The 27,187-nt window shown below is 35.5% G+C and overlaps 1 protein-coding gene across 8 annotated transcripts in view; it reads right to left on the bottom strand.

The window, feature by feature from the left end:
* The window catches only part of LOC131503542 (lysine-specific demethylase 5D), a 42,684-nt gene extending 27,537 nt beyond the window's left edge, over positions 1 to 15,147 (bottom strand). For 2 of the 8 annotated variants that reach the window (XM_058714984.1, XM_058714982.1), the window contains exons 1-10: positions 14,624 to 15,147; positions 13,412 to 13,489; positions 12,652 to 12,774; positions 12,221 to 12,391; positions 11,222 to 11,356; positions 6,369 to 6,492; positions 6,101 to 6,285; positions 3,882 to 4,040; positions 3,117 to 3,236; positions 2,843 to 3,001 (exon numbers count right to left, since the gene is read on the bottom strand). In XM_058714984.1, the coding sequence (XP_058570967.1) occupies positions 2,843 to 3,001; positions 3,117 to 3,236; positions 3,882 to 4,040; positions 6,101 to 6,285; positions 6,369 to 6,492; positions 11,222 to 11,356; positions 12,221 to 12,391; positions 12,652 to 12,774; positions 13,412 to 13,489; positions 14,624 to 14,773 (1,404 nt within the window). In that variant the 5' untranslated portion in view covers positions 14,774 to 15,147. The remainder of the gene's footprint in view (positions 1 to 2,842; positions 3,002 to 3,116; positions 3,237 to 3,881; positions 4,041 to 6,100; positions 6,286 to 6,368; positions 6,493 to 11,221; positions 11,357 to 12,220; positions 12,392 to 12,651; positions 12,775 to 13,411; positions 13,490 to 14,623) is intronic. The other 6 variants (XM_058714976.1, XM_058714977.1, XM_058714979.1 and 3 more) reach the window with 4 other exon arrangements.
* Between the last annotated feature and the right edge of the window lie 12,040 nt (positions 15,148 to 27,187).

The following is a 27,187-nucleotide window of genomic DNA, read 5'->3' as shown; positions in this document are numbered from 1 at the left end:
ATTTAAAAAAACTCCTTACATGGATTAAAAAATGATTTCTGTGTTAGTTACATATAAGAAACATACCTAAAGCCTCAGTAAAATACGCCATATGAAAGATATATAGAAGTAGAAACTCAGGAAAAGAGACCACTGCATTTATCTGTTTTATAAAAATTATAAAATCAGTAACAGCACAACAAACCCATCCGGGAGAGAAATACTACATATGAAAATACCTCAAGTACTTACTTACCCATATATACACACACTCGTACATCCAAGCACTACACATGCATTGTAAGTACCTGGGGCTTCTAAGAGTTCGTACATAATATAAGTTGTATACTTAAACAAAAATTTTTTTAATGTTTATTTATTTTTGAGAGAGAGAGAGAGAGAGAGACAAAGCATGAGTGGGGAGGGGCAAAAGAGAGAGAGAGAGAGAGAGAGAGAGAGAATCCAAAGCAGGCTCCAGGCTCCGAGCTGTCAGCACATTGCCCAACGTAGGGCTCAAACTCACAAGCCGTGAGATTATAACCTGAGCCGAAGTCGAATGCCCAACCAACTGAGCCACCCAGGTGCCCGGTAAATTGTATACTTTTACAGGCACCCCATAAATTGTATAGTTCTAAAAGTCGACACTTGGAATAACCTAATGAAAAGTGACGAAGTTGGTGAAGACAGAAATTTTAATTCTCTCACTAGTCTAACCGGGTATAACTCCAATGCATGTCCAAATATGTAACCTAGAAACTGCTGCTTTAGGAGACTGTGAAATGATGTCTGTAAAAGCCAAATACTGGAAGTAACCCACCAGAAAAATGGATAAATGGATAATCTCAATGGGATATTATACAATAGTGAATAACTAAATTCAAGCCATAAACAAAAACACGGATGATTTTTCAAAGCCTAACACTAATTATAAAAAGCAATCAGAAATATATATAGCATAATATTTGTAATGGTCAAAATAAGGATATCATATATTCATATACAGTTATACACTGAAAGAAAATTATGACAAATTTTTGTCTCCTTTTGAGACTGAGAGACTCACAAGACTTGTGACTTGTGGAGAAAAACAGAAATAGATGTAATTGTATTAGAAAACATCAGTTCTGGGGTGCCAGGCTCAGTCAGTTAAGCAACCAAATTCAGCTCAGGTCATGATCTCACAATGTGTGAGTTCAAGACCCACATCAGCCTCTGTGCTGACAGTGTGGAGCCTGCTTGGGATTCTCTCCATCCCTTTCTCTGCCCCTCCCCTAATTGTGCTCACTCTAAATAAATAAATAAATAAATAAATAAATAAATAAATAAATAAATTTTTTTAAATATTAGGAAGGGATGCCTGGGTGGTTCAGTCAGTTAAGCATCCAACTTTGGCTCAGGTCATGATATCATGGTTTGTGAGTTTGAGCTCCACATTGGGTTCTATGCTGACAGTGTGGAGCCTGGAGTCTGCTTTGGATCCTCTGTCTCCCTCTCTTACTGCCCTTCCCTGTTTCAGCACACTTTTTGTGCACTCTCCCTCTCTCAGAAATGAAGTATTAAAAAATTAGTTCTTAGATTCAAACGTGGGCTTAAGGACATTATTTAATATTATGTTTTATAACTGACAAAGAAACTATATATATTCTCTTATAGTTTCATGACATCATGATCAGTTGTATCCAACTGCCAAATAGTAATTCCAAGAATACCAAGATGTTAGTAAGGGAAACTACAGGTATTTCCTCCTTTTCTTATTTTATATTTTTAATTTTCTGCAGCTAATATAATACTTTTATTTAGGAAACTGAACTATTTTTTGTAAAAACAGACTGTTCAAGTGCTCCCATATATGTATACAAAGATATTATACCCTCACCCACATATGCAGTTAGGTAATACATACAGACTAGTGCTAAGTCTTTCTGAAAATTTCTACCTTCTTAATTTGCTACTTTTGTTATCTGCATCAACTGTCTCATAATGCATTACTGGCCAACATTGTAAGATGACTATCAGAAAAGGAATAAACAGGAATAATTCCTCCATAATATACAAGATGCACAATTTTTCAGTGTCTTCTTCACTCGTATTGATTCTCCATCAGAAATTTCTAATATGATTATTCATATTTAAAATTTTTTTAAATTTATTTATTTAGTTTGAGAGAGAAAATAAGACAAAGAGCAAGGAAAGGACACAGACAGAGGGAGAGAGAGAATCCCAAGCAGGCTCCACACTGTCATTGCAGAGCCGAATGTGGGGCTTGAACCCACAAACCATGAGATCAGGACTTGAGCCAAAATCAAGAGTCAGACGCTTAACTGACTGAGCCACCCAGTTACCCCAATTAGTGAAATTTTAGGACATGTAAATGGATCCAACTATATACACGATATTGTCTTGTACCAAAGGATAAAATTAGTAGTTTCTGTATTACTCCATCTGTTCCACATGATGAACACAAATTAAAAACTCAATGAGGGTACTTCCTAATGCTTTTTATTCCAAACTATAAATATGAATATGAATAAAGTGGTCATAGCACATGTTTTTCTTGATCATACAGATATCTTCAGTAAACTCTAAGTATTTACTTTCAGGGAAATATGAGGGACCCTTGTGGCTCCTAACTGATAATGCTAAGATACCATACTATTCCTTGTGTTTTCTGCCACCACCAATGCAGAATGGAAGTTATGCAAATTCCGGGTTACTCACAGATCATCCACTGACAGTAAACCTTATCTATATTTCTATTTTGTAAAAAAAAGCTCTATACAGAAGGACTCACAAGAACAAATGGTTTCACATGCTAAAATGACTCTCCCTATCTGTGCTGTTAATGAGTTACAAATCACATTACCTCTTCCTCAGGAGACAGGTTCTTTTTGCTACTGCTGACAGGGAAACCACTGCCAAATTCTTTGGAATGAATGTCTGCTCCATACTCAACAGTTACATCTTCTTCAATGCTGCTAACCAGCCTCCAGAATTCCTTCTCTACATGTTCTGTAGGTACCATCTGTGACAAAAGATGTAAAAAATGATCATAGCATGTTGTATTTTGGCCCCATGTCTCTATGAGCACTAAAACTATGAGACACTAATCCCCGTATCCCCATTCCACAATCACATACATGCACAGGCATGTTGAAGTAGTCAGCCTTGAAGGAATCTGCCATTTCACCAAAGCTCTGCAAAGTGTACTCCTGGGTAGCCTGCTCAAAGCCAAAGGCTTCAGGGGGCCTCTTACACTCCTGAAATAGAAAAGTATTTCAGCAAGAAAGGGCAAATAGTCAAAGAACATGAAAAGAACAGCAGGAGATACATCTTATGCTCTACTGCTACTTTTTGTTATGTTTCAAGGCCAGTGGTTTCTTTGGTATCTACTAAACCTTTTCCTTTGTTCCCATGGTTCACATCATTTGTATTATAACCCTTCCCTCTTAAATCTCTACAATCCTACAGATAGTCTGTCCAACCACTGTTGCTTATTAACTGATGGCTAATCAAAACCTGACAGAAGAATTAACTTATTTTTTTAATGTTTTATTTATTTCTGAAAGCAAGAGAGAGAGAGAGAGAGAGAGAGAGGGAGGGAGAGAGAGAAAGAGCATGAACAGGAGAGGAGGAGAGACAGAGAGACACAAAATGTGAAGCAAGCTCCAGGCTCTGAGCTGTCAGACAGAGCCCAATGGAGGGCACAAACTCACCAACCATGAGATCATTACCTGAGCCAGAGCTGCATGCTCAAATGACTAAGTTGGCTAGATGCCCCTAAAGTATTAACTTATAAAAGGGCAGCAACTCACACCTATTCTATACTCACTTAAAACCAGGAGGCTAGATTTTAAAAAATTACAAAGAATGCAATTTAAAATATTAATAGTCAACAGGCATACCGCCATGATACACTTTGGGCATCTCCAGACCCCTCTAGGGATTTCAGGAAGGGGTGGCATTAGGCAGAAGATGTGGTAATTGTCATCACAGCCATCACAAAGAAGAAGTTTGTCAACTTCATCCCCTCGGGAGCATATTCGGCAAACATAGGTCTCAACCTATGAGGAAAAATAAAATAAAATTATAAGCTGCTTGCTCCATGACATCCTGTCCCAGGTTTCCACACCATTTATTTTAAGCATGTACCACAAATCAACAACTATGGCATATTCTACTCATGAGTTCACTATTTAGTGAAAATATGACATGACATAAACAATTATTAAATAATACAACATGTCAAGAAATGAACAATGATTAAGGTGCTTAGAGAGTAAAGTACCATTTTTATGTAAGATTTCAATGGGACAAATCCAAATCATGAAGATATAAACTGGCATGGATCATTCAGAAAATTACATATGGTTAATAATAAAATACATCAATGCAGGTGAACATAATAAGCCCAATTGACCAAATGTCCAGTGGTATGTTATACTGGTATAAACTTCAATAGGTGTCCATTTTCATTCTAAACTGTGTCTTTAATTTAGATAATTTAGCTTGGTCACCAAAGTAGTAGACCACCAGACCAAAACACTAGGTCAAGGCTAAACAACTTGGATACTTATGTAATATTGAAATAATTTCAAAAAATTGAAATAATATTGAAATGAAAAAAAATAATTGAAAAAAAAAAAACCACACCAATACATTTTTACCAGGATGAATATTAGAAAAACTACTTGCAGTAGTACTATACTGGGAGGATCCAGAAGTAAAATGATGAGTAAAGACAGGAAAGAGGTGACTTACAGAGTGGGAGAAAATATATGCTGTGTGTATGGAGCTACAGAAATACACACTTGTATATTGTCTTATTAGTTTATGGGACATACACATATATTAATGTACAAAACATATACATATTTACACACATATATGTATATTAGCATTCTTACATACTGTGTGTATAGCAGTGACCTTCAGTCACAGCAATTTCAGTCCTTTTATGTATATAATAGAAATAGCTACATATCTAATAGCATGTATTTAACAGTAGTATTATTGAATGTATTCCTAAATTTGCAAACCACCAAAAATTCCATAAATAATAAGACATTAAGAAATCATACTGAGGTTGTATTATTAAGAATTGTAATTAATACAACATAATACAGCAAGAACTTATACAATATGAATGAATCTCTCAAATATAACAAAGGAAGCCAACATAAGAGTATATAAAATAACAGCAGTTAATTAAAAGTACAAAAATAAGCAAAGCTTTATTTTCATGTATTAAAAAAAAGAATTTTGAAATAAAGACCATATTTTTGTGTATACACACTATACTATACAAAAAAAAAAAAAAAAAAAAGGCTAGTGGGTGACCAACTAGATGTAGGAGTGATAGAAGAGTCTTAAGCGATTTCCAAACTTCAAGCATGGAAGATAAGACCTTGCAATAGTCCATAAGATGACAAACAGAGTCGTAAACTGGGGACATGATGATAATATACATAATCTTTCAGTGATTAGGTACAGACGATTAACAGAAAACACAGGAGCCTGGAGCTCAAAACAGAAGTCTGTCCAAAGACAAAATTTCTAGGAACATTAACATCGACAGAGTAGGAGGTGTAGAAAAAATTATAAAAGATGAAATGAAGTTTGCTAGAAATAAAGGACAATCAAAAAAGGGAATTTACCATTTTGGAAACATTAGACTACAGAATATTCAAATGATATTTCTGGTAAGCTGTATGAAACAAGAGAAGACTTATATACATGAGAGACCTAAGTAAAGAAAGATCACACAAGAGAAACAATACTATTATGAAATGTGATACTTGTGAAGCATTTGCCAGAAACAAATAGCTTTCACATTTCGTACCATATGATAGTATAAAGTTCAAAAAATGCTTATTATTGGGGTTGAAAAGATACAACAGTTTGCTGAAAAGTCCCGAATTAAAATATAGGAGATACAAATTTTCCTCCTGACTACAATATTTTGCATATTTCTTCTCCTTCCTAACCATCAGTCTCTTCATATATGAAGGGCCCAGAAGTGAAAGGAAGGGAGGAGAAAGTAAGGTGGGACAACATAACCTCAGGTTCCATATCGTCCTCATAGTTTAAAAACATGTTAGAATATCATAGATTAAGTCCTTACAAACTGGGCACTATTGTGACTCCTCCTCAGTTGCATGGTCAGCTTGGTGCAGGGCTCTAGGCTGTGATTCAAGTCCTCTTTGGGCAATGTTGACATCACTTTCCCATCTTCTCTTGGTTCCTCCTTCATCAAAACAGTTGGGGGGCATATGACCCCTTCTTTATCTAGGGCAGTCAGAAACAAATCTGAAAACAAACAAATCTATTCTCCTATCAAAATCAACAAACTATCTCTCCCTCACATTGTCTCTTAGCCTATTAGGCTTTACCTTTCTTCCGTAAAGTCTTGTCTTTGGCCATGAGTCCCAACCCCATCATCTTGGGACCAGCCCCATAGATCTGCAGCTTCTTTAGCTCTGGATTCTTCTCAATATCTTCCTCTGTGGGTTCTGGCTATTAACAGAAAGTTCAAAGAAGGAAGTGAGGTATACATATACAAATACATATTTTAGGCTCCAAAACATTCCAAAAAAGGTCACATAGATTGAATCCATTCAACTGCTTCCACTTATTTTTAACTCTTTATTACTGATGTATTTTTACTTGTGGGTAGCATATAGCCAGGCAGGAGTAAGTGAATAGACAAATTTGAGTGGTAATTCATTTTCTCAATTTGTTTCATGCAACAAATGAAATGACAGAATACTCCTGTGTTTTCAAGGACAGTTAAGCTTAAGTATCTAAAACGTATACTTTATACTAAAGAATTCAATAAATGTAAATAAATTTCTTTTGACAGCACAATTTAAGCTGCAAATGGGAAGACAGAAGAACAGCATTTCAGTCTGAACTCAAGACTTTTAACTTTCTTCCCACACTATATTCAGGTATCTTGGGAAACTGTAAATCCATTATGTGTCATAAATACACATATTATATGCCATTTTCAGCACATATCTCTTTTTACTGAACACCATGAGATAGATTTTATCTGTGTTTCTGTCCATTTTCATTATAATTTTAAAGTATTATTGTACTTCCCCTTTCTATTTAAAGCCTGAGGATTGTTTCTGTATGTTTTATTCTAGATCTATATACAAATACATGTAATAACATATTTTCTGGCTTGTTCTATTCCCCAAATAACTTAAGTATGCAATATATACTGTATGACAATACATGATAAACAAAGGATCAACTGAAGAGACAATGGTGGTAGGAAAAATAATTTCTCAAAGATCAGATGGAGAAGACTGAGAGAAACAGGACTCTGGAGTTCAAAATGGAGGTCTGTTCAAGAATTAAATTTCTGGGACTATGAACACATACATCTCTTCTATAGCTTATTATTTGATTATAACTATTCCAGAAATAACTTAAGCCACTCTTTTTTTAATTATTTTTTTGTGTGTGTGTTTATTTATTTTTGAGACAGAGACAAAGCATGAACGGGGGAGGGTCAGAGAGAGGGAGACACAGAATCTGAAACAGGCTCCAGGCTCCGAGCTGTCAGCACAGAGCCCAACGCGGGGCTCGAACTCAGGGACCGCGAGATCATGACCCCTGCCAAAGTCGGCCGCCTAACCGACTGAGCCACCCAGGCGCCCCAAGCCACTGTTATTATATCCTTGGTGCTGTTTCACATTTTTTGGTATTGCAAATAATGATGTAATTAGTTGTATTAATCACATTTTTAATGTTTTATAGTTTATATTTTGACATCCTTTGGAGAATACTGTTGGCTGAGAAGACTTGCTCCTCTCGGGGTCAGCTAATTCCTAAAGACTCACTTGTAGGTGAGCTCACCTTTCATGTGCAACCCAAGCAATCCCAACTCTATACTAGCAACCACCTCCTTATCTAACCCTCATACACTAAGACATTATTTTCCCTTCCTTAAATCAACACTTGGCCAGGTCTGAAACAAATTCAGAAAGTCACTATGCTCAGTGCCACCAACAATAGCCAAATTCTGGAAAGAGACCAAATGTTCACCAACTGATGAATGTATAAAAAAGATGTGGTATATATATATATATATATATATATATATATATATATATAATGGAATGTCACTCAACAATGAAAAAGAATAAAATCTTGCGGTCTGTAACAAGATGGGTGGAACTAGATGTATTACACTAAGCAAAATAAGTCAGTCATAGAAAGACGAATATCCTACAACTTCACTCACATGTGGAATTTAAAATACAAAAAGGAAGAATATAAGGGAAGGGAAGGAAAAATAACATAAAAAAGGGAGGGAGACAAACCATAAGACTCTTAAATACAGAGAAGCAAACTTGAGGGTTGCTTGAGGTGAGGTAGGTGGGCAGATGGGCTAAATGGGTGATGTGCATTAAGGAGGGCACTTGCTGGGATGAACACTAGGTGTCACATGCAACAGATAATCACTGGGTTCTATTCCTGACACTAATAGTATGCTATGCTATATGGTAACTAACTTGAATTAAAAAAAGGAAGAAAGAAAGAAACAAAGAGAAAGAGAAAGAGAAAGAGAAAGAGAAAGAGAAAGAGAGAAGAGGAAGGGAGGAAGGGAGGGAGGGAGGGGGAGGGGGAGGAAGGAAGAATAAGGAAGGAAGGAAGGAAGGGAGGGAGGGAGGGAAGGAAGGAAGACAAGACAAGAAAAGAAAAGAAGGAAGGAAGAAAGGGAAGGAAGGGAGGGAGGGAGGGAGGAAGAAAGAAGAAGAGAAAAGAGGAGAGAGGAGGAGAGAGGAGAGGGGAGGAGAGGGGAGGAGAAGGGAGAAGAGGGGAGGAGAAGAAAGGAAAGGAAAATTCCTATCCTTCAATGTTTGTTGGTATAATTCAAACTATTTAATCCTAAAATGTTTATCCTATACTACCTCACTTTTCCCAAGGAGTCTCTAATAAAGGCTGTGACCTAAGAGTTCCCTTTGCTTTCTGATCCTTAGTAACACTGATGCTTCATCTTGTGGCACTGTGTGATATGCTATGTCTCTTGTTTCTAATGGAAATGTAACTTTAAAACCTTTCTTGTGGTGGCCCTGAACTCTCCACATAGCCAGTCACTTTTACAAATTAAGACCTGAACAAACACCCATATATTTGCTGCATACTATTCTAAAACATTAATTAACAGAAGTCAAATCAGGAGGGTATGCACCTTTGAAATTTTAATAGCTTAAAAGAGGCTTGGTTTCACATCTTTTATACATTTAGATTTGTCAACTGGTTACATATAAAGAAATACATAATTATTCTACAATTTCAACTTATAACTGAGATTAAGCACTTCTGACTTATCATTCAGGAGAGTTTAATAAAAGACACAGATTGAAAATGGGCTGTGTAGGGGCGCCTGGGTGGCGCAGTCGGTTGAGCGTCCGACTTCAGCCAGGTCACGATCTCGCCGTCCGTGAGTTCGAGCCCCGCGTCAGGCTCTGGGCTGATGGCTCGGAGCCTGGAGCCTGTTTCCGGTTCTGTGTCTCCCTCTCTCTCTGCCCCTCCCCCGTTCATGCTATGTCTCTCTCTGTCCCAAAAATAAATAAAAAACGTTGAAAAAAAAAAAAAAAAAAGAAAATGGGCTGTGAAAGATTCCACAGCTTTGCAGGCATGGGGCTCCTAGTTGCCACATATACCGTATTACAATTTTACACTGTGTATTAGTCACGCTGCATACATTATACTTAACATTTTACTTTGGAATATAGATAGTTTCTAACAAAGCAAACACCTTCTAAAAGAGCTAATGCTTGCTTTTAAATATGAAATAAGACGGTATTATTCTTAACCTTTCAGACATCTCACTATTCATTCTTATGTTACAAACACCAATGTCCAAATTAGAAAAAAAATGACGTAAGTCCTAATTTCTCTGTCACTTCATTTGTTCTTTTCTGCTTCATGTAGAACATGCAACTTTTTTCCTCCTAATGTTCTGGAAACACAACATCTTTCTGGTTTGGGTAACCTCATAGTTTTCAAGAATCTTTAAAACCTTCCCAGGAAAGTGAAGAATCTCATTCTCAGGAATAAAGTATCTAAAGATTTGATTTTGAAAAACTGTTGTAACCTTAGCTGCTACTTACCACTTTCAAACAAATTTTACGGATTTCCAAATCATTAGATGGCTCATTTTTCTTATTCATAAAAATTCTTATTCAGATAATTCTCAGATACTACCTGAAGAACTACATCATCAATGCAGAATCCATCTGAATTTCAATAATTTAAACTAGATCACCATTTCTCATTTCTTCCCTCTACATCCAAATACTAAAATAAAGTCTGTTAGGATTATTCACTATACATCTAAGGATATAGAATGTTTTCCCAGTTGAATGTATTTCAGAAACAGAAACATCCAAAATTCTGAGAACATACACAGACACACAATACAGGTTTATTAGCAAGAAGAGAAATTACAAGTCTGTATTGTTTATATTTTTAATTTTCAAATATTATGTTGTTCGACATGTTGAAAATCCTACTGACTGGGGAGAGACTGCTCCTCTGAGGCTATCCAATTATCTGAGATAGCAAAGTACCCAGCAAAGAGCATGCCTTTGATATGCAAAACAAACAGGGCCATACCTCCCATTAGTCTTCTTCATACCTTGCCTTAATCATCCCAGGGCCAGATGCCAGGCAAATGAGAAACACTCTTGTTTTTTAGAGCCCATGAAAACTATTCAGACTAGCCAATCCTAAACAATTACCCTACCTTGCCTTGCCCTTACCTGGAAAACCCAAATAAGGCCATGACCTAGGATCTTCCCTGCTCCTGACACTTCTACAACCTCACCCATGCTTCTGTGTGACAAGCTGAGCTTTCTGAGTATAGCTCTATTTTCCGGAGCTTCTCTTGTGGCTGACTCTCCATGTGATAAAAGAACACAGAACAAAAACTCATAATTAAAAAACCAAACAACTGAAAGCTTTCTAAAAACTATCCCAAGATTTAAAAAATTTACCCCTATATTTTATATTCTTAAATATTAAAGATAGATGTTTGCTTTCAAAATATGTAAAAGCAAAAGTAGGTAAACACAAACACTGCAAATGATACCTATAAAACAAAATAACTCATTCATTTTCAATTAATTCAATTTGAATCAGCTATAGTGTCCTATAGAAATGGACTGAACAAGTCCTAGACAAATTCTGGAAGTTTACAGGAAAAAAAAAAAGAGGCACTCACATCAGGCTGTAGTCTTTTTGCCCGCCGACTATAGCTACTGAACGTGGAAGGCTGCACAGACTGTCTTAGGGGAATGCCATGAGGTTTGTATTCCTTGTCTTTTTCTTCATTGTCAAATGGGTGAGTGTTACACTGCTGGGAACATAAGAAAACAAATGAGAAACTGAGTCACATTTAAAATTAACAAATAATCAAGTGATTCCTTCATCTTAAATCTCTAACATTGAAAGCTGTATTTCTTTCCAAATGACACTTTTATTCTCTGCAATAATAGAACAATATGATGAGAATTCTTCTACAACTTTGCTTATATATAACCAGTAAAACATAGTGAGGAACAGTCTTTGGAACTAGACTGCCAGATGTGAACTTAGGATTTTATCCTTACTTTCTATGCCTGAGCTCTCTGTTCCAATTTCTTTGTCTGAAAAATGGGCAATATAAGTATCAAACCTAACAATTATAAAGTAAAATATCCATTTATGGCTATTCACATAATTTTATAAAATGTTCTGGAAATACTAAAACCTAAAAACATTATTTAAGATATATGGTCAAATTAGTTCCCACTCCTTTTCGAATTAAGTCCAATTACCAAAAAATTATCCTGTAATTCTCTGTATCTAAACTATCCTCAGGAAATACAGTAATTTATTAAGAAATATATTTTTCAAGGAGGAAGGCCTAAAATAGGAACTGCTTTTCTCTAACTTATATTCTATTATCTTATCCATAAAAAGATCCTAGTAAACACCAACACTTCAGAGAGAAAGATAGAAAAAAAAGATATTCTAATTCTCATTTAGCTAGCCTACTAGATACAACTACTTAAAAATATACTGTATACTCTTTTATAGGTTGAGAATTATTTTCAGACCCAATTCCTAGAATTTCTAATGCCAGAAATGTACTTAGGATACTAAGAAAGCTCAACCCAGAAAAAGAAAGACCAGAAAGAACAAAATCAAATCAGGCCCCAAACCAGTTAAGACACCTCACCACAAGGTTGGCCCCAGACTGAAACATTTCATAGGGGTAAATGATGTGCTCATAGTGAGATCGTAGCAGGGAACCAATGTTTTTGCCTGGTGGGTAGTTGAGGCGCTGGGCAATTCGGACCCAACGACGGTCCTTGCAGATGGCTTCATAGCCACCTTCCTCCATCACAATCTGCAAAGATAATGAAAGTTATATAGATTAACTGTGAGCAGACTAAGAGACCTGAAAAACAGCAGTTAGGGTTAAATATGAGGACGGTGCACTCCCGCCAATGCCAACTGTTCCAGGACTCAAGGATGGTGTCAAAAAATCTTGGCAGGGTCTCTGTTCTCTCCTTTCTTGCCTAGAAACACAAAGTTCAACCACAGAGGGTTTCCTAAAAAGCCAAGGCTTTTTATTTTTTTTCCTTTTTAAAGCAGAAGTACTCTTACCTTACTAAGACTGTAGAGATCCAAAATCCTCCGTTCTACATTGGGAATTTTTAATGAAGAACCTTGGATTTCCCAGAATTTTGCAATCTGGTCCAAATAGTTTAATTTTACTCTGGTCTGAGCCTGGGGAAGAGACAGTCCCATGAAATTGGCTTACTCTTTCAACTTTAGTCCATTAATTATGGTGCTCTCCTAGGCTACAGTCTAGATTTCATTGCCTATCTCACCACCAGTGTCTTGTCAAAAGTTCAAATAAGCAGATTCTTCAGTCTTAAAAGGGAGCTTTATGATGCGATGACTCAAAGTCAGAATCTTTCATCTCTAAATCTAAAGCGCTATTCTTGCACTTAACAAATAATAAGCAAGGTTCAATCTAATATCTTCCTTTAAGACAGCACTTGTACTCTATACACAACTAAAAAAAATATTTTTCTCTTCTATGTAGAGAAGCTGACCATGTATGACCCTGCTCTGAACTTTGCTTCTATGAAAGAAATCAGCAAAAATAAAAAATGATAAATTACGTAGGTATGGAGAGGGAAAAAAATCCATAAATAAATCAATCAATCAATCAATCAATCAATCAAGCAAGCAAGAAAGCAAGCCTTCATGTCCTCGCCATTTGCAGAGGACTTTCTCCAAAATCATTATTCTGGGAAAAAAATGGAACTGGTATTAGGATCAAACATTGTTATAAAACTACCAGTGAAATAAGATCAGAACTCAAATTCCAGCATAAAAGGGTGGCTTCCGATTTTACCTCTAGTTCATTTAGCCTCTGAATTCGGGGTGTGAATCTGAAGTTTTCAACTTCTACTGCAAAGGGAGGCTGCCAGTCCTAGAAGAAAGTAAATGAACTTATTATGGTATAGCAAAGGATGAAGATGTTGAGAAGTAGAATGATTTGTCTCCAGTTTAATAGTCCTTCCTTTTAAGGCTTTTGGTTGCTATATTTTGCTCTTGAAGGTTCAAATGGTTGTCTTTTAAAAATCATATAACTGAAAAGCAAGAGCAAACCCCCAAAAAACAAACAAAACACAAAGAATTATCCTTGGTGTGTCTCCTCCAAAAAAGGTACAAAAAACCCACAAAGGGCCTAAAAGATTTAAAAAGAATGAAGCACACTTCAATAAGGGGGAAGAGGGGGGGCATTTCGTTTGTGAGGAAGATTCTTAATGAAGTGAAGAAAAATCTAATACGGATGAGAAACTGATTTTGAAAACTAGAGTATTATTTATTCCCATCCACAACCTGTTAAGAATAGTAGTATGTAACTAGTAATACTTTTTTAAAAAGTATACCCATCCAAATAGAAGATATGTAGTCAGATTGAGTATCTCATAAATGAGCAATACACTGCAGTTAGAGGACACACCTTTGATACACATATAAATTAAACCCATACCCGACAAGCAATTTAGTTTGCATTCTTAATTCAAACATAAGAACTGAGTTAGAAGTTTTGAGTAAAGCAAACCCAGAGGACAGACCTGTACACGAAGTAATTCCAATTTAATTGGTGGTAAGGATTCTATTTAATGTATTTCTTATACCACGGGTCATATAACAAATTTAAACCATTCCAAGCCCAGCGCCTAATAAGACAATTTATACGTTCCTTTGCTTCGCTATCAAGTATGATAAATACGTTAAAACTTCCTTCAACGTAAATTTAAGAGCTAAATATTACTCTACTACACACGCCTAAGTAGTCGTACAGGGTAGAACCAATTTCGAATCAAAGCTTTTCATTCCTAAAACAGATTTTTAGAACTGCACTGCGTGTGGCGATTAGATACGAACTTTTTGATGCCAACCCATTATAGTCAGTTACAAAATGAGCAATTACACTTAGTTACAGAATTTAATTAACAGCAGTTAACAAAAGGGTTAAGGCCTTGTTTACCAGCACAGCACCCTAACGCTCAGTCTTAAGGCAAATCCATCCCCAAATTAGGCTTCAGAGGCTTACCGCGGGTGGGCGGATCTTGCAAATACCCGACTTTTCTGCAATGGGCCTGATTTTTGCGATGTAGCCAAGCGGGTCTCGGAATTCCGCCCAGGTAGGCTCGAACACCGGGCACTCTGGCGGCGGTAGGAAGTCGTCGGTTCCCGTCTCCATGTCGCGCTCCGATGCTATTCTGTAAAATGATTTCCTCTTTCTTCAGTGGCGTATAGTTTGTTGATAGCTAAAACCTAAGTCCCAGCAGGCCTTTATTTTCCTTCAAATTCAACAGTTAGTTTAATTCATGCAGTTGCTCACACCACTCACTTTTCAACCACCATCTTGACCAGCAAGCTTTTCCGGCTGCTTCACACGCCGTGTCACTCCGCGGATCAATTCTTCAGGTGCTGAGCTATCTCAAAAACTTAAAGATGTGCTATATGGGCAGGTAAGATCTGAAGGCACAGAAGGGAGTTCACTACAAGAAAACAAGCACCACAAACCAGGCACTCGACTAATCTTAAATAGTTCTTCAACGGAACGGAAGAGCACAATTACAAATAGAGGTGCCGGATCTTTTTATTTAAGGGACCGCTGCGCGTGTTAAGCCTGCGCAGTAGACTGGAATGGCTTAAGATCAGTGCATCTAAAGTGGGCGTTGTTGTGTTGTGTGGTGTTGTGTTCTGTTGTATTCTGTTGTATTGTTTTTATCAGGTTACGCGTTTACAGAAGCCGCAAGCCAACTGCCCTCCTTTCGCTTACCATTTTAAGTCGCGTCTTGAGCAAAGTCTAAGAACTTACTGGCTGTTCCTTTACCCACCTGGCTTTATAATAAAGGTACTTAGCATAGCAATTTTGGAATACTAGAACCATTAGTAGAATACAAATTGTTTATATTTATGTACTCAGTTTCACTTACAATGGACTTGACATGCACACATTTTCCTCTTTCCGCATTTGTACAAACTTGATACTGCATTTCTTCATACCTGCATAAAGGGGGGTGGGAGCTAAAATCTTTCATAAAAATTGTTGCCAAATAGGGGGTGCGTGGTGGCTCAGTGGGTTAAACACCTCTTTATTTCTCAGATCATGATCTCACGGTTTGTGAGTTTGATTTTATGTTAATAAAATTCCCATTGCGGAACATTATTATGTGTTTGAGGAATTGCAACATAAAGAAGTACCCATTTGTTCCTTTAAAAATTACACTCAAGGGTTAATTGTTATTTTGACGGTGTAAGAGAATTCTTTGCTTTTAGGTTTGTTGATCTGATTTGTATACTGTTTCATTTAACAATATTCTTGACATTTTTTCCCCCAGAAGTTTATCTACTTGGTCTGGGTTATCAGCATCATTAATTTATTATGCTACATTAAGTATATCATTTCTGCTCAAATGTTTATGTTTGGATTAAAAAAAAATTTTTTAATGTTTATTTATTTTTGGGAGACAGAGAGACAGAGTGAGGGAGGGGCAGAGAGAGAGGGAGACACAGAATCTGAAGCAGGCTCCAGGCTCTGATTCATCAGCACAGAGCTGGACCTTGGGCTCAAACCCACGATGTGCAAGATCATGTCCTGGTCTGACATCAGACACTCAACCCACTGAGCCACCCAGGTGCCCCTATCTTTAGATTTTTTGTTTTCATTGTGTAGCAGTTTTATCTGCATGTTTCTTTATATTTCATAAAACCAGATTTACTGTAGGTTACATTTTGATATTAATCTTTCAGATAATTAGATCTACTTCTCCCCATGATTCTAGAATTGCTTTTTCTAAAACAGCTTTATTGAAATATAATTCACAGAGCATAAAATTCTTCATTTTAAAGTATACAAACTCAATGGTTTTTAGTGTATTTACAGAGCTGTGCAATTCAGGCTTCTGCCAAATTTCACAACATTTCATTACCTCAGCAAGAAGCCCTATATTCATTAATAGTCACTTCCCACGCCTCCACAACCACTAATCAACTTTCTGTTATCATAGATATGAATAAGTCCTAAAAATGGAATCATGCAGTATATGTCTGTCATCTTTTTTTGTGTCTGGCTTCTTTCCTTTACCAAAATGCTTTAAGGTTTACCCATGTTGTAAACAGTTATCAGAATACCACAAGCTTACCATTTTAACTAGTTGTAAGTGTACATTTCATAACTAATGACAGAATATTATTCCATATCAATATGACACATTTTGTTTATTCTTCAATTGAGTTGTTTCTACTTTTCAATTATTAGTAATGTTACTGTGAACATTTGTGTGTAGGGTTTTGGTATGTGTATGTTTTATTTCTCTTGAATATACACAAGCAAACAGAATCCTGGACTGTTTGATAACTCTATGTTTAAAATCTTTAGGAACTGCCAGACTAGTCTTCAAATTACCTCTATCATCTTGTTTCCCACTAAGTGTGTAAGACATTCTGATTTCCACCTCCTTACAACACTATTGTTGTCTTATTGATATGGTCATCCTACTGTATATGATGTAGTATCTCACTTTGCTTTGGTTGGCATTTTTTGAATTACTGAAGACTATGATCTTTTCATGTGTTTGTTGACCATAAAATTTGAATTGTATACTTTTTCTATTATTTCCTATTCCTTTTTTTAAAACTCTTTAATTTCAGTGTAGTTTACATACAGTGTTATATTAGTTTCACTTGTACAATATAATGATTAAACAATTCCATACATCCATCACCTGGTGTTCATCACAACATGTGCACTCTTTTAAAAAATTTTTTTAATGTTTATTTGTTTTTGAAAGAGAGAGCGAGAAAGTGATAGCGCAAGCAAGGGAGGGGCAGAGAGAGAGGGAGACACAGAATCTGAAGCAGGCTCCAGGCTCTGAGCTGTCAGCACAGAGCCTGATGCAGGGCTCGAATTCACAAGCCATGAGATCATGACCTGAGCCTAAGTTTCAACTGACTGAGCCATCCAGGTGCCCGCAGCAAGTGCACTTTTAATACCTACCGTCTAGTTCACCCACCTTCCCTCCCACCTCCCTCTGGTTCACTATAATTAAGACTCTTTTTCTGAATTTGTCTGTCTCTTTTTTCCCCCTTTCTCTTTTGTTTTGTTTCTATGAATGCAATCATATAGTATGTGTCTTTTCCTGACTGACTATTTTACTTAGCATTATATACTCTAGCTCCATCCACATCATTGCAAATGACAAGCTTTTATTTTTTTTTATGGATGAAAAATATTTCATTGTGTATATATGGCACATCTTTGGGCTCTCTCCATAGTTTGGCTGGTTTTGATAGTGCTGGTATAAACTTTGGGGTGCATGTATTCCTTCAGATTTGTAGTTTTGTATTCTTTAGGTAAATACCCAATAGTGTGATTGCTGAATCATAGGATAGTTCTATCTTTAAATTTTTGAGGAAACTCCATTCTGTTTTTCATAGTAGCTGCACCACTTTGCATTCCCACCAGCAGTGCAAAAGGGTTCTCTCCACTCTTTCTCTGCATCCTCATTAACTCCCTGTTGTTTCCCAAGTTGTTAATTTTAGCCATTCTGATAGGTGTGAGGTGATATCTCATTGTAATTTTGATTTGCATTTTCCTGGTGATGAGTGATGTTGAGCATTTTTTGATGTGTCTACTAGCCATCTGGATGTGTTTTTTGGAAAAATGTCTGCTCATGTCTTCCGATCATTTTAAATTAGATTATTGGTTATTGGCTCTTGAGTTTGATGAGTTCTTTATATATTTTGGGTACTAATTCTTTATAAGATATGTCATTTGCAAATATCTTCTATTCTGTAGGTTGCTGTTTAGTTTTGTTGATTGTTTCCTTCACTGTGCCGAACCCTTTTATCTTGATAAGGTCCCAATAGTTCATTTTTGCTTTTGTTTCCCATGTGTCAGGAGTTGCTGGTTGCAACAGTTGATGTCAGAGAAATTAATGCCTGTGATCTCTTCCAGGATTGTGTGTGTGTGTGTGTGTGTGTGTGTGTGTGTGTGTGTGTGTTTGTCTCACTTTTAGGTGTTTAATCCATGTTGAATTTCATTTTGTATATGGTATAAGACTGTGGGCCAGTTATTGTTTCCTATTTCTTAAAGTCTACTATTTTTTTGTGTGTAATATACCTCTCGATGATCAACCTACAAACACAAGTAAGTTATTTTTAGGCAGTGATTTTTGTTAAAATCAAAATTAAGATACTATTTAAAAATATTATAGGACTTATAATCTTCTAAGCAAAAAAACAAAAAAGTAATGCTGCTACTGTAGCTCTACATGACACATTTCTATTATCCCCACTTCCATCTGGAGCTATAAACAAATTCAGCAAAGTTGCAGGATATAAAATCAATGCACCAATGCCAGTTGTGCTTTTGTAAAATTGGAATAGACAATGAAAATATAAATTTAAGAAAGTGATTTTATTTAATCTGTTGCATTTCTATACACTAATAATGATGTAGCAGATAGAGAAATTAAGAAAACAATCCTATTTTCAATTTCATCAAAAAGAATAAAATACCTTGGAATAAAGTTAACCAAAGAGGTGAAAGACCTATACTTTGAAAACTGTAAAACATTGATGAAAGAAATTGAAGATGACCCAAGGAAATGGAAAGATGTCCCATGTTCATGGATTGGAAGAATAAATGTTGTTAAAATGTTGACACTATCCAAAGCAATCTATAGATTTAATGCAATGCATATCAAAATACCATGTACCTACAAACTTGCATGGAACCAAAAATGATCCTGAATTGTCAGAGTAATCTCGAGGAAGATAAAGCTGTAGCATCACTCTCACAGATATCATGACATATTGCAAGGTAGTAATCAAAACAGTATGATAATGGCACAAAAATAGACAAATATCAATGGAAAAGAATACAGATCCTAGAAATAAACCCACAATTATATAGCCAATTAGTCCATAACAAAGGAGGCAAGAATGGGAAAAAAGTCTCTTCAAGAAAAAGATTTTTTGGGAAAACTAGACTACTACATGCAAAAGAATGAAATAGGACCATACTTTTGCAGTATATACAAAAATTAACTCATAATGGGTTAGAGAGCTAAATGCAAGACTTGTAACCATAAAACCCTTAGAAGAAACCATATAGTAGCACTATATGACCCAACAATTCTAGTTACCAGTAACTATATAAAAGAATTGAAAATATTCAAAAAAAGTTCCATATGAATTCATAATAGCTAAAAGATAGAAACAGGACAGTTTTCCTTTAACATATTAATGGAATATTATCAGCTATAAAAGAAATGAAGTACTAAACCATGATACAACTCTAATAACCCTCAAAAACATTAAATGAAAGAAGTCAGATATAAAATGTCACATATTCCTTATATGTGAAGCTTCCAGTATATGTAAATTTATTGAAAAGGAAAGCAGATAAATGTTTGCACAGAGTGAGAAGTAGGACATAGGAATATTGCTTAATGGATTCTGGGTCTGTTTTGAGGGTATTAAAGTGTTTTGGAAATAAATCTATACAACATTGTGAATGTACAAAATGCCACTGGTTTGTACACTTTAAAATAGTTGGTTTCAGTGTGTAATTTAAGAAAAAAAATGAAGAGGGGAGAAAAAAGAAGAAAAAGAAATTGAGAGACAGAGAGAGAGAGAGGCAAGCCAAGAAACAGAATCCTACCTCTAGAAAACAAACTGATGGTTATGAGAGGGGAGGTGGGTGGGTGATGGGTTAAATAGGGGATAGAGATTAAGGAGTGCACTTGTTTTATGAGCGCCAGGTGATGTATGGAAGTGAATCACTATATTGTACATCTGAATGAAACTAATAGTGTAGTTTAACAAAGGGAATTCAAATAAAAACTTAAAAAATAAAATGGTTGCTTTTAAATAAAATTTCATTTAAATACAAATTTCATTTAGATAGAAAAAGTAATACTTCCATGTTCTGTACCAAAAATGTTTTAACCTTATAAGTATTACAATCTAAAATTACATTGTTTTAAATTCATTTTTACGTAACTTGGGTTTGCTCTTCATTTTCCAAAGAAATTAAATTTTAATCTCAAAATATAAAGTACTGTTTTATGTTATGACTTAATTAATGGCTATAGAAACCTATTTCATCTTACATGGAAAAAAGCTTCAGAGCTAATTTGTAAATGGTCTAGACAATGGCAACTTTTCCTTTCCTTTGTATTCTACAGGAACAAGAAGAGGGCTTGAATGTATCAGTGTCTGTCAGGATAGGCAATACCATATTAACTCTGTCTTATACTTAAGACAAATTCATAAAGCATTTGAAATATTTGTTATATTAATAGCAAATGTTTTTCTTTTTCTAAAAAAACACATAGGTAGTTTTTATTTTTAAACGTGTTTGAAAATATGCACAATGCTATTAAAAGCTATAACTAACTTGTAAAACTTGGAATTAGGTCAGAATAATAATTCAGTTTAAGTGTGTAAATTTAAAAGAATAATATCTCAGAATCAGACAGGGCTAGTTAGCATTTTCTCTATGAGAGTCATGTAATAACCTAGACATGTCATTTTATTCTTTTTCCTCCTCTTCTTTTTTCATCTTCTTCCTCTACATTTTTATAGACAATAGAACACCCCCCATTTGTATTATGGATTTTCCTTTAGATTTATAACCTGCAACGTCTTTTAGTATGAAAGACATCCTGATAAAGTAGATGGCAATTATTAATTATTTATGTGTAATTCTTTGGGTAGTAATAAAAATATTTTGAATCTAAGAACTGTTTAATTTATAAGTACTTAAAGGATTCTTTCTTGGGTAATTAATTTGAAATCCACATTTCAGTAGTTAAGTGAAAAAAATTACTTTTTCAAGATAAAGAGACTTCTTGAATATTACAAAATATATTTATAGAATAGTGATATAAAAAATTCTATGATAAAAGCTCAGTGAAATTTTAAGATGCAAAAGAAATGAGAAATACCAAGTATTTAAGCAACTATAATAGTAGAAAGAAAAGGAGGACAATGAAAGGAAACTTGCTATAGAGAACAGTAAAGGAAAATATTATTTTTATATAGTTCATGCTTGAGGTGTAGAACTACAGTAGACTTTGGAAACAGAATAAATATTTGCATATTAATCACCTCTAAATCAGGACATGTGAATTTATTCATGTTTATAATTACACTTTTAATTATAATGCTAACTTCATGATTTCAGTTTTTAAGAAACAGATAACAAAACCCTTATTGTCTAATGATCTTTTTTAAAATGTAAAAAATTTCATCATAGTAAAATGTGGCAATCATTTCTTGTTATAAACTCACTAAGTTTAAACTTAAGAGGCTTTTTTGAAACTAAAATTGTAGTGATAGTTACCTATAATTTTCTGTAGTTTTTTATTTTGTTTTTATACATAATAAATTTTATAGTTTTATAAATAAATACATAGAGGTGAGAAAATATTAAGGTTTCATGAATAAAATTGTGTTTAGCAGCCTTAAGTCCACTAAAGTGAGTCCTAATTAGAAAAATAAACTGGACTGAGAGGAGTCAACAATGCAGAGAAGTAGGAGGACCTGAAGTTCCCTCATCCCTCAAACACAGCAGTGTGGAGGCCAGAAGACTTGGAATTCCAGGAATCTGAGTACAAAGTGACAAGAACATCTCCAGGGAAGGGCCAGGGAAACAACTTAGCGGGTAATAGGTAAGTGATTGCGAATTGGGAGAGATAAAATGGGTGACATAGAGGTGGAGGAGAGGGATCCCCTTCCGTGTAGACAAAAGGAGAAAGAAAGGCTGTGGGAAGTTTAGGATTGTATTCGGACAAGAGAAAAACCACAGACCAGGGAACAGAAAAAACAGAACCAATTTCTAACACTATCCAGGGTTGTGGGACTTTCTTTGCAAATGGGGCCTGCTGCTCTGTACACACTCCTGGTGGGGCGGAGGGAAGCCAGCCCCAAAGTGGTAGCCAGCTCAGAGAATCAGTCAGAGAGAGCAGCCCCCTCCCTTGAGTGCTGTGGGAAGAAGGTATTTAGCCTCCAAGTACAAAAGACCCTGCAGATAGCTGCCAACCAGAAACCCTTTGTTGGCAGACTGGGTTGAGTGGCAATACCCTGGAACCAGGACATGCAAAGCAGGATCCTTTAAATACAGGGCTAGTTTGAATACTGGAGGCACAGGAGACTGTGGAGTGGCCCACTCATGCCCAGAGTGCACTGTAAGGATGGCTTTAACAGACTGGTTTGGAACACCCAGTCCAGGGAGGAGAGACTGGCATATCTCCATTTTTCTCCCCATCACCAACAAGGTGGGACTTCAGGGAAAAAATGGCAGGTCCACAATGGAGGCAGGACCTGCTTACACCAAACCACACCCATCAGTGCCTGGTAAGTGCATATCTATGGGAGCAAGATTGACAGTGATGAACCAGAGGGCCCCTCCTCCAGACCAGCACAGCCACCACTCCAAAGCACCATCAGATATCAGTCTAGCGATTTTACATTTTCTGATTTGATTTTGGTTAGTTATAATATAATATAATATAATATAATATAATATAATATAATATAATATAATATAATATAATTAATATAATATAATTAATATGATATATTTATTATATTTAATATATGTTATTGTTAGTTATATTAATAATTTTATTAAATTTAATTAATATTACATATAATATTGTATATTATATATACATTTATATATACATATATATGTATATATGTTTCTTCCCTTCTCTATTCTGGTTGTTGGTTTGTTTAGGCAGACATTTGTAATTTATTCTTTTTAGACCTCTTCTGTATCTCATTCTTTATTTTCCTCTTTCTCTGGATTAAGCCATATGGTTGCTCTAATTCTCTGCCTAGTCAAATTTTCTTCTTTTCTTTTTCCCTGCCCCTGTCATTTCTCTCTCTTTGTATGGGATAAGGCTTCTTCCACCACCAGCCCCTTTTTAAATTTTCTCCAGGGTTACTTCAATGAACCAATCAAAGCACACCTGCTGGAAGCTCCAAACCACCACTACAAGTAGGGAGATAAAGCAACCAGATTCACAATAACAATGCAACACACTCCAAAAACACCTCCTGATAGGCCAGGCCCTGGAGAATGTAAGACCCTTTTTTAACATAATAATGCTCACAAGTTCAGGACACATGACAAACTATTAAAACAGATAAAGGACAGAAAACTAGCCAAAATGATGAAACAGAGGAATTGTCCATAAAATAAATTTCAGGGAGAAACAACAGCTAAAGAATTGCTCAAAACAGATATAAACAATATATCTGACTAGTGTAATAGTCATAAGATTAATAGCTGGACTTGAAAACAGCATAGAAGACAACAGAGAATCTATTCCTGCAGAGATCAACTCAGATAAAGTTACAACGAATTAAGAAATGCTATAAATGGGGTGCAAAATAAACTAGATGTAGTGACAGCAAAGGTGGAGGAAGCAGAGGGAATATTAAATAAAATAGAATATAAAATTATGGGAAATGATGGAACTGGGAAAAGAAAGATAAGATAATACTAGACCATGAGGATAGAATTGGTGAACTAAGTGATTCAATGAAACATAATAATATCTGTATGATAGAAGTTCCAGAGGAGGAGGATAAAGAGAAAGGGGCAGTAGGTTTACTTGAACAAATTATAACTGAGAACTTCCCCAGTTTGGAGAAAGGAGCAGACATTCAAATCCGGGAGGCACAGAGAATGCTATGGTCTTCTCCATGGAATATCATAGTGAAACTGGCAAAATACAAAGATAAAGAGAGAATTCTGAAAGCAGTTAGGGATAAACAGACCTTAACCTACAAGGGTAGACACATAAGGGTGGTAGAAGACCTGGAACCTGAAACGCTCCAGAAGAGAGACCAGAAGGGAACAGGAGGAAATATTCAATTGTGATGAATGGGCAAAATTTGCAGCCAAGCATCCTTTATCCATCAAGCCTGTTATTCAGAATATAAGGAGAGATAAAGACTTTCCCAGAAAAACAAAAACTGAAGGAGTTTATGACCATTAAACCAGCCCTACAAGAGATCCTAAGGGGGACTCTGTAAGTGGAATGCTGCAAAGACTACAAAGGACCAAAGACATCACCACAAGCATGAAACCTACAGATAACACAATGACACTAACTAAATATCTTTCAGTAATACCCTGAATGTAAATGGACTAAATTCCCCAATCAAAAGACATAGGGTATCAGAACAGATTAAAAAAAAAAAGATCCATCTATATGCTGCCTACAAGATACACATTTTAGACCTGAAGACACCTTCAGATTGAAAGTAAGGGGATGGAGAGCCATCTATCATGCTACTAGAAGTCAAAAGAAAGCTGGAGTAGCCATACTTCTATCAGACTAACTAGACTTTAAACTAAAGACTGTAACAAGAGATGAAGAAGGCATTCTATAATAATTACAGGGTTTATCCATCAAGAAGAAATAACAATTGTAAATGTTTATGCCCCAACATGAAAACACCCAAATATATAAACAATCACAAACACAAGCAATCTTACTGACAAAAAAATGCAGTAATTGCAGGGGATTTTACTACTCCACTTACAATGGACAGATCATCTAGGCAAAAAAACAATAAAGAAACAATGACCTTGAATGATTCACTAGACCAGGTGAACTTGACAGATATATTCAGAACTTTTCATCCAAAAGCAGCAGAATACACATTCTTCTCAAGTGCACATGGAACATTCTCCAAGATAGATCACATAGTGGGTCACAAAACAGCCCTCAATAAATATTTTAAAAAATTGAGATTATACATGCATATTTTCAGATCACAACACTGTGAAACTTGAAATCAACCACAAGAAAAAATTTAGAAAACTTCCAAATGCATGGAGGTTAAAGATCATCCTACTAAAGAATGAATGGGTCAACCAGCCAATTAAAAAAGAAATTAAAAAATATATGGAAGCAAATGAAAATGAATCACAACAGTCCAAACCATTTGGGATGCAAGCAAAGTCCTAAGAGGAAAGCGTATTGCAAATCAGGCCTATCTCAAGAAGCAAGAAAGTTTCCAAACATACAAACTAAACTTGCACATAAGGGAGCTGGAGAAGTAGCAGCAAATAAAACCTAAAGTCAGCAGAAGAAGGGAAATAATAAAGATTAGAGCAGAAATAAACAACATAGAATCCAAAAGACAAAAAACAAAAACAATAGAACAGATAAATGAATGTAAAATCTGTTTTTTTTGAAAAAAATAAAATTGATAAATCCCTAGCCAGACTTCTCAAAAAGAAATGAGAGAGAACCCAAATAAATAAAATTATAAATGAAAGAGGAGAGATCACAACCAACACAACAGAAATACAAACAATTATTAGATAATACCATGAAAAAATTATATGTCAACAAACTGGACAATCTGGAAGAACTGAGTAAATTCCTAGACACTCACATATAACCAAAACTCAAATGGGGAGTAACAGAAAATTGAAGTAGACCATTAGACCGGTGAAAAAATTAAATCAGTTATCAAAAATCTCCTAACAAATAAGAGTTCTAGGCCATATGGCTTCCCGAGGAGTCTACCAGACATTTAGAGATGAGTTAATACTTACCATTCTTAAGTTATTCAAAAAAATAGAAATGGAAGGAAAGCTTCCAGACACTTTCTATTCAACCAGCATTATTACCTTGATTCCCAAAGCAGACAGAGACCACACTAAAAAGGAGAATTATAGACCAATATCCCTGATGAACATGGATGCAAAAATTCTCAACAAGATACTAGCAAATAAAATTCAACAGTATATCAAAAGAATTATTCACCATGATCAAGTGTGATTCATTCCTGGGCTGCCAGTCTGGTACAACATTTGCAAATCAATCAATGTGGTACATAACATTAATAGAAGAAAGGATAATAAACATATGATTCTGTCAATAGGTGGAGAAAAAGCATTTGACAAAATACAGCATCCTTTCTTACCCTCAAGAAAGTTGGGGTAGAAGGAACATACCTTAATATCATAAAAGCCATATATAAAAAAGCCGACAGCTAATATCATCATCAATGGGGAAAAACTGAGAGCTTTCTCCCTGAGATCAGGACTATGACAGGATGTTCACTTTCACAACTGTTACTTAACAGTGTTGGAAGTTCTATCCTCAGCAGTTAGATAAGAAAATGAAATAAAACCATCCAGAGCAGCAAAGAAGTCAAACTTTCACTTTTCACAGACAGCATGATACTCTACCTGGAAAACCTGAACGACTCCACCAAAAAGCTAGTAGAACCAAAACATGAATTCAGCAGTCACAGGAAACAAAATCAATGCACAGAAATCAGTTACGTTGCTGTACACCAATAATGAAGCAACAGAAAGAGAAACCAAGAAATGGATCCCGTTTACAATTGCACCAACAACCATAAAATGCCTACGAATAAACCTAACTAAAGATGTAAAAGATCTTTATGCTAAATACTCTAGAAAACTAATGAAAGAAATTGAAGAAGACACAAAGAAATTGAAAAATACTCCATGCTCATGGATCAGAAGAACACATATTGTTAAAATGTTAATACTACCCCAAACAAGCTACACATTCCGTACAATCCCAATCAAAAT

The sequence above is a fragment of the Neofelis nebulosa genome, unplaced genomic scaffold (genome assembly GCF_028018385.1).
Source record: "Neofelis nebulosa isolate mNeoNeb1 unplaced genomic scaffold, mNeoNeb1.pri scaffold_62, whole genome shotgun sequence".
NCBI classification, from domain to species: Eukaryota; Metazoa; Chordata; class Mammalia; order Carnivora; family Felidae; genus Neofelis; species Neofelis nebulosa.
The sequence above is the reverse complement of the archived record's forward strand: the minus strand, read 5'-3'. Positions and strand labels throughout refer to the sequence as shown.